This window comes from Sparus aurata, chromosome 16 (genome assembly GCF_900880675.1).
Source record: "Sparus aurata chromosome 16, fSpaAur1.1, whole genome shotgun sequence".
NCBI lineage: Eukaryota > Metazoa > Chordata > Actinopteri > Spariformes > Sparidae > Sparus > Sparus aurata.
The window spans coordinates 317,510-326,524 of record NC_044202.1 but is presented as its reverse complement, the minus strand read 5'-3'; the positions used below and the strand labels follow the sequence as shown (position 1 = coordinate 326,524).

The 9,015-nt window shown below is 45.7% G+C and overlaps 1 protein-coding gene and 1 long non-coding RNA gene across 2 annotated transcripts; both read right to left on the bottom strand.

Moving 5' to 3' along the window:
* Positions 1–2,846: 2,846 nt before the first annotated feature.
* LOC115566000 (uncharacterized) lies at positions 2,847–5,777 on the bottom strand. The gene is made up of 2 exons (XR_003980931.1): positions 3,547–5,777; positions 2,847–3,438 (listed from the first exon to the last, which is right to left on the bottom strand). It is a non-coding gene; the product is annotated as an uncharacterized LOC115566000 (long non-coding RNA).
* Positions 5,778–5,847: 70 nt separating this feature from the next.
* On the bottom strand, positions 5,848–8,923 carry irf2bpl (interferon regulatory factor 2 binding protein-like). Its single transcript, XM_030391736.1, has one exon. The coding sequence runs from the start codon at positions 8,794–8,796 to the stop codon at positions 6,805–6,807; it is 1,992 nt and encodes a 663-aa protein (XP_030247596.1). The 5' UTR covers positions 8,797–8,923; the 3' UTR covers positions 5,848–6,804.
* Positions 8,924–9,015: the final 92 nt, after the last annotated feature.

The window sequence follows — 9,015 nt, the reverse complement described above, 5'->3', positions numbered from 1 at the left end:
GATACTACAGTACTACTACTGTTATATTACAGTACTACTACAGTACTACTGTTATACTACTGTTATATTACAGTACTACTGTTATATTACAGTACTACTACAGTAGTACTACTGTTATACTACAGTACTACTACAGTACTAATAGTTATACTACAGTACTACTACTGTTATACTACAGTACTACTGTTATATTACAGTACTACTACAGTACTACTGTTATATTACAGTACTACTACAGTACTTCTGTTGTATTACAGTACTACTACAGTACTTCTGTTATACTACAGTACTACTACTGTTATACTACAGTACTACTACTGTTATACTACTGTTATATTACAGTACTACTGTTATACTACTGTTATACTACAGTACTACTACTGTTATACTACTGTTATATTACAGTACTACTACAGTACTACTGTTATATTACAGTACTACTACTGTTATACTACTGTTATATTACAGTACTACTACAGTACTACTGTTATACTACAGTACTACTACAGTACTTCTGTTATACTACAGTACTACTACAGTACTTCTGTTATAACTACAGTAACTACTAACTACAGTACTACAGTATCTGTTATACTACAGTACTACTACAGTTACTAATAGTTATACTACATACTACTACTGTTATATACAGTACTACTGTTATACTACAGTACTACTACAGTACTACTGTTATATTACAGTACTACTACAGTACTTCTGTTATATTACAGTACTACTACAGTACTACTGTTATATTACAGTACTACTACAGTACTACTGTTATACTACAGTACTACTACAGTACTTCTGTTATACTACAGTACTACTACTGTTATACTACAGTACTACTACTGTTATACTACTGTTATATTACAGTACTACTACTGTTATACTACTGTTATACTACAGTACTACTACTGTTATACTACTGTTATACTACAGTACTACTACTGTTATACTACTGTTATATTACAGTACTACTACAGTACTACTGTTATACTACAGTACTACTACAGTACTTCTGTTATACTACAGTACTACTACAGTACTAATAGTTATACTACAGTACTACTACTGTTATACTACAGTACTACTGTTATATTACAGTACTACTACAGTACTACTGTTATATTACAGTACTACTACAGTACTTCTGTTATATTACAGTACTACTACAGTACTACTGTTATACTACTGTTATATTACAGTACTACTACAGTACTACTGTTATACTACTGTTATATTACAGTACTACTACAGTACTACTGTTATACTACAGTACTACTACAGTACTTCTGTTATACTACAGTACTACTACTGTTATACTACAGTACTACTACTGTTATACTACTGTTATATTACAGTACTACTACTGTTATACTACTGTTATACTACAGTACTACTACTGTTATACTACTGTTATATTACAGTACTACTACAGTACTACTGTTATACTACAGTACTACTACAGTACTTCTGTTATACTACAGTACTACTACAGTACTAATAGTTATACTACAGTACAGTACTACTACTGTTATACTACAGTACTACTGTTATATTACAGTACTACTACAGTACTACTGTTATATTACAGTACTACTACAGTACTACTGTTATATTACAGTACTACTACAGTACTACTGTTATACTACAGTACTACTACAGTACTTCTGTTATACTACAGTACTTCTGTTATACTACAGTACTACTACAGTACTTCTGTTATACTACAGTACTTCTGTTATACTACAGTACTTCTGTTATACTACAGTACTACTACAGTACTTCTGTTATACTACAGTACTACTACTGTTATACTACTGTTATATTACAGTACTACTACTGTTATACTACTGTTATACTACTGTTATACTACAGTACTACTACTGTTATACTACTGTTATATTACAGTACTACTACAGTACTACTGTTATACTACAGTACTACTACAGTACTTCTGTTATACTACAGTACTACTACAGTTATACTACTGTTATACTACTGTTATACTACAGTTATACTACAGTACTACTACAGTACTTCTGTTATACTACAGTACTACTACAGTACTACTGTTATACTACAGTACTACTACAAGTCCAGTTCACTGCAAAACAGCACTAACATGTACTAATACTACAGTAGAGTACTACTGATACTGTTGATACTTCAAACAGCATGACAATAAATCATCAATATTTAGATTTGATCAATAAAACATGATTCACTTGATTTTCTTCCTGTAACATGAACTGCAGTATTTATACTGCGATACTTACATGACACTGCTGCAGATACTGCTCCTCCTGTTACCTGTCATAGACTTCTACCAGTTATTGATCGACCGATATGGTCAGTCAGGGCTGATACTGATAATCAGTCATCAATGAGACTGATCGCTGATATTTGGATCTGATACATATTTGCAGTAAAAACTCTAAATGTGTGCAGCGGGCTGCTGCTGTTGTGTCTGGAGAAGTTACAAAGTACAATTTTGAGGTTCTTTACTTGAATATTATTTCTGCTACTTCATTCTTCCACTCCTCTACATTTACTAGATTACTTTAGTTACTAGTTACTTTGCAGTCAGTGTTGATGGGCTGTAGCTGACATGTAAACACTGATAATCAGTCGATCTCTAGTATTAGTAGTTATTATACTACGATCAGTACTACTGCTGAGTACTTCCACTACCTGTACTGCAGCCACAGTACTCGTGTGTACATCCTGTGTCTGCTGCTTCATCTTAAAGACTTTTACCCAGAATTCACCAGCCACATCTGAAATAATAAAGTTTACAGTTCGTCCCTGTGTGTCGAGTCAAAGAGTCACAGTGACGTCAGTGAAAAGGTTCATAACAATGGATTTTATTACAACTGACTCAGCTCCAAGGCACGTTACAAGATCAAATGTGTTCCATCAGTTTATCATGTTTATCCGTCACCATGGAAACAGAAAATATCCAAAAATAAAAACAGAAACAGGCCGACGTGTTCATGTCCACGGAAATCTTAAATGTAAAAAAGAAAAACCTAAAGAGATTTATTGCAGTAAGAAATCTAAAAAACAAAACTTTCAAATTAAAAATTCCACAAAAAACAGTTACATACTTTAAAAAATAAGAAAATAAAAAGGTTGTAAAAAAATCAAATAAATAGCTGAAACTTGTATAAAAAATAAAAACTGTTAGTTTTTACAGACACATGATTTTCTATTGTGAGAGTCTCACCTGTGAACAACATCACACCTCCACCTGTCTCCACAACAACACAAACACTCCATTCTGTTAGACGACATGTAGAATATTTATATGTTTCAGTCAGACGCCTCCGTCCCGCACGGAGCCGGGGTGACGCCTCCGCCCCGCACGGAGCCGCGGCGACGCCTCCGCCCCGCACGGAGACGCCTCCGCCCCGCACGGAGCCGCGGCGACGCCTCCGCCCCGCACGGAGCCGCGGCGACGCCTCCGCCCCGCACGGAGCCGCCTCCGTCCCGCACGGAGCCGGGGCGACGCCTCCGTCCCGCACGGAGCAGCGGCGACACCTCCGCCCCGCACGGAGACGCGGCGACGCCTCCGCAGTCGTACTGACGCTGCTCAGCCTCAAAGACTCGTTAACTGCCTCTATACACTGAAGATACACCTGTTTATGAGTCAGAGCATCAGAATCAGTCCTCAACTTCTGGACAATATTCTGATACTCTGTTTATACAAACTGTCAAAGCATCATTCAGACTGAATATTGAACCTTTAATTGATCACACAGAATGTGAAATTGTCATTTAAAATGACTTCGTCACGTCACGTCAGAATTACAAGTCAGTTCATCCAACTGTAGTTTATTTTCACTGTTGAATAATCTGTGAATTATTTCCTCCACTAATCGATCAGTTGTTTGATCTGTACAATGTGTGTAAGATATTCAGTTTACTATCACCGAGGAGACAGAAACCAGCTGACAGCAGAGAAACCAGACGGCTTTTATTAAAAATCACTCCAACTGATGAAAATCCAACTGAAAATTGTTGGCGATTAATTTAATAGTTGTCATCTAATCTTTTGTCCAGTGCAGTTCTGTTCATAATGAATGAAGCTGTTTGTGTTCATCTGCTGATTGGTATCTGAAATAAAGTGTCCAAAACCAGGACAGACCGGATCAGAGCCGCAGCTGACGTCTTCAGAGGGCAACAACATGCAAACGATTTAAATAAAATCATATTGTGATTATTTTGACAGAGTTGGTGATATAAGTCAGGATTTACAACTTATGTTTCATTTTCTTACGAAAAATCTAAAAATGATGATGTTTGATTTGTTGGCTCTTTACAAACAAACTGTTGGGTAACGTCTGGAGAACATGATCAGAACACGGTCAGAACACGGTCAGAACAGGATCAGAACACGGTCAGAACAGGATCAGAACACGGTCAGAACATGATCAGAACAGGATCAGAACACGGTCAGAACACGGTCAGAACTCAGTCAGAACACGGTCAGAACACGGTCAGAACAGGATCAGAACACGGTCAGAACACGGTCAGAACTCAGTCAGAACACGGTCAGAACACGGTCAGAACAGGATCAGAACACGGTCAGAACACGGTCAGAACAGGATCAGAACAGGATCAGAACAGGATCAGAACACGGTCAGAACAGGATCAGAACAGGATCAGAACACGGTCAGAACAGGATCTGCAGCTGCTGATGTTTAGATGTTACAATCGGCCATATTGGGATTTAAATATTTAAAAATAATCAATAATAGAGTCCAAACATTTAATGACAATCAGTTGAGTAAAGAAATAACTTGTGATTAATATTCTGCAGACTGACTGATTGTAAACATCACTGCAGACTCTGAATGTTGCAGCATTGTAAATTAATCTCATTGTTGACAATTATCTAAAACAATTAATTATTTTCAGGTAATTTCATCAGTTAAAAAGTTTCCTCTTCATCACAGAGTGAATGTGTTTCTGTTAATCTTCATCTAATCAATGATGTCGCGTCCTCCTCGTCAGTCAGCTGCAGAAATACTGAATCACTTTATTACATTCTGATGTAATTTAATGTTTTAGCCTAAAATTGATCCATTTAAAGCAACAAATCTGTTCATCAGTGAGTCGAGGCTGAACTCAGTTTTACCATCAATAACGTAAAGCTGGGTTAATATTCAGTATTTCTCTGTAAACGTGAATCACTGAGCGCCAACAAACACGGCAGAGTCAGAAACATTTAAGGTTCCTCAAACAAATCACTTAGTGTTTGATTTAATGTAGTTATTTATGAGATGAGAAACTAAGTTTAAATAAAACGGATGTTTTGTTGTTGTTGACGCAGAAGCTTTGACCTCAATTATCCTCAACTGTCCTCAGATCAGCGAAGGTGACGTCTGGTGACACTTTATATTAATGACTGTTCACTCCTCTGGTCTCTTCATCAGGGTTCTGCAGGACTCAGAGGTTCTGTCTGATAAAACTGGAGCTGTATACGTTAACATTGAGAGGATGTTGTGGTGTGAACAGAGTCCGGTCCTCTAACCAGCAGGTTAAACTGGATGAAAATCAACTTCACAAACTCAGATGAAGATTAGAGAAATGTTTCCTGATTCCGTCTCTGCTGGTTCTGCACGCATGTCGACGTGTTGAAGCAGGAAATGCTCATTAAACGTCCTCACAGCGAACACGGAGACTCATCTACTCACTAGTCCGTCTTTACAGGCCACTTTAGTTACACACTGTTCTAACTCTGACTTTACAACTTGTACATTGATCAGTTTATAGAAAACCTGGATAGTAATTGTGCAGTAAGACTCTTAGTGGTGGAGACGCTTCAGTCATGTGACCGTGATGTCGTCTGTTTGTAGCCTAGCATTAGCTTCTTACTGCTACACAGTTAATTTAGCTTCACACATCACAGAGTGGAGTTCATCTGTGGAGATTATCTGGATCAACAGAACCTGGACGGATCAGAACCCAGTTCAATGATCCCACAGAAGAACCAGAGAGATGCTAACTGCAGCTAGCTTAGCTACAGACACACGTCCTCCTGCTGCTCTGTGTTCTATTTTGAAGTTATTGGTGGTAAACTTCCTGTTACTGCTGGAGCACATCGTCTGCATCACAGCTGCATGATGTGCCAATAACTCAGCATATTATACTGATTTGCATCACAATGGTGGTTATTTCCAGCGTTTGGTCTGGTAGAGAAGAAGCCGGGTCATCAGAACCCTGCAGCTGGACACTGATGTGTACGTGATGATGTAACGAGCAGCTCTGAGCCGTGTGGATCAGCACGAGTCAGAACTCCACAGAAACGTTCCTCATGTCTGAAATCGCCTCAATAACAAACACTTTGACAAAAATAACGTTTTAGCGAGTGGAGCTGCGCTCAGCTGTTCTGTCTGTTCTGACCGTCTGTGTTTCTGACTCCGACGTGTTAATTGTTACTGTACAGCCGTTTGTTTGTGTCAGGTAAAGAGTTGACGACCGTCACAGGTGTGTGTGAAGAAAACTCTGATGTAAAGTTACTGTGATAAAGGCTGCATGTTGATGATGTCACACTGTTGATGTCATATTGAACCACTGAGGCCATGGTGGGCTGTTACTCTGACGTCACTCTGACGTCACCTCTCTGTTTCTTACCTGTCCATATCTGTTTGATCTGAACCTTGTAGTTTCACCTGTGTGATCTCTGTCAGCTCCACAGAGGCTCAGAGGATCTGAGGCTGAGCAGCAGACTGACTCTGTCACATTTAGGTTTTTTGCGGTTCCTCCTCCTCCTCCTCCTCCTCCTCCTCCTCCTCAGGGGTCTCTCTCCTTCTTTACCTTCACGTCTCCGGCCAGGATGGTGGCTATCTCCCCCTGCATGAAGGCCCAGGGCACGTTGGAGCCCACCAGGGGGCACTTGTCCCCAGAGGGGCAGTACACCTCCCCGGAGGCTCCCTGGGCCTTGATGCTCTCTCTGGAGCAGGGGAAGCAGAACTTGTGGCTCGGGACGGACGGACACTGGACGAAGTGCGTGTCCTCCAGCCGCTCGTGGCAGATGGTGCAGCAGAGAGGCCCGCTGTTCGCCATGGGGGAGTCGGGCACGTTCTGCGCGTGCACCTGGTCCATGCCACCTGCGGACTGTGACGCGGCGGACAGTCCGAGATCTCCGTTGCGGGAGGAGAGGCGCCTCTGCCCGGACACGGAGGCGGGGGACAGCGGGCTGCTGCTGTTGTGTCTGGAGGAGGAGGTGGTGGAGTGGACCGAGTCCCGGTCCTTGTTGGGGGAGTGCGCGTTCCCGAGCGTGTCCGCGACCGAAATGAGCGCGGCCATGGGGGACTGTCCGTTCTGCGGGGGAGCGGCGGGCTCCGGCGGGGTGGCGCGGCCGGAGGAGAGGCCGGGGTGACCGGGGCCGAGCTGCGGCGGAGGTCCGGAGAAAGAGCCGGCAGCCATGGAGAGTTTGAGCGCTTCGGTCTGACTGTTGATCCACTGCTGCCGCTGCTGCTCCTCCACACAGTCCGGCTCCGGGGAGGCTTTCCTCTTCCTCAGCCCGGCCCTGGAGCTGCTGCCCCCGCTGCCTGAGGCCAGAGCCCGGCCGGGGAGCACCAGGGATGTGGGCAGCAGCGGGTAGCTGCCGTCGATGTGCGGCTGCGGCAGCATGTCTCCGCCCACAGCCTCCTTAAAGAAGCGCAGGGACTCCGGCAGCAGGTCCCCCAGCAGCCGCCAGTCCCCGGAACCGTGCTTCTTCTCGTACTCCAGGTACTTGAACCCGGACGACAGCCCGCGGCCGAAGTCCTTCATACAGTCCTGGTACATCTGCTTGGCCACCCCCGAGGCGCTGGAGAACACGTTCCCGGAGCCGCTCGGGTACTCGATGAAGATCTTCAGCTCGTTCTCCAGGCCGGGTTTGGACACGGCGTCGAAGGCGAACACCCGGCCCACCAGCCCGTGGTCCTTCTTGAAGCGGACGTCGAAGGGAGTGCAGCCGGACAGCGACACCAGCGTGTCTCGCACCGTCTTCGGCTTGTTGGCCCACTCCTCCTGCCGGTTCCGGAGGCTCTCGCTCAGCTCGGACAGAGCCTCCACGTTCCGCTGCTTCTCCTTCAGCTCCCGCTCCTGGTCGGTGCTGGACACCGAGGCGGGCCGCTTCCCGCCGGGCTCAGACAGAGACACGCCGGCCACGGTGCTCTGCGGCCCGGCTCGGCCCGCCATGCCGTGCGTGCTCGGTCCGTTCAGCAGGGTCTGAGGCAGCAGGTTCGGCGGGACGTTCATCTGTCCCGGGGCCGACACCAGTCCCCCGTGACTCCGGCTCCTCGAGTTCGGGCTCTGTCGGTTCAGCTCGGGCGGGCCGTCGTCCTGTTTGAACCCGTTTGGTCCTCCGAGTCCGTTGGGCAACCTTCCGCTGCTGTGCCCGCCGTAGTCGAACCGAACCCGGCTATCAGCGCCGAGCGAGTACCGGTCCAACCCGGGCTGAGACTTCCCGGGTCCGTCCGCCTGGTGGTGGTGGTTGAGCGGCCCCACCGGCTCCTTCCCGCTCAGTAAACCCGCCTGGCTCTTCACCACGGCCGGCTGCTGCTGCGGCGGAGGAGGCGGTCCGCCGGCCGGAGCTCGGCCCTCCTGGAAGCCGTGAGCCCGCTTCAGGTGTCGGGCGGTCTCGATGACGAACTCGATCCGGTCCGCGCCCTCGTAGTTGACGCAGCCCCGGCAGACCGGCTCGGTGAAGTCCCAGATCATGGCCCAGGGCATGCGGGGCAGGTCGCACAGGTAACATGACTGTCTGCGGGACGAGGAGAGCTGCGGGGAGGACATGTTCCCGCTGCCCGTCTCCTCCTGCCGCCTCCTCACTGCAGTGACTCCTTCAGCTTATTGTTCCTCCTGCCGGAGCTCCAGAGCTGCTGCAGAGAGGAGGAGGGTGGGGTGGGGGTGGGGGGAGGAGCAGGAGGGTGGGGGAGGAGGAGGCTGTTTTTTTCCCTACATGCTTCACTCCACACAAGCTGAGGAATTTGGACCCCCCCCCCGCAGGAATGC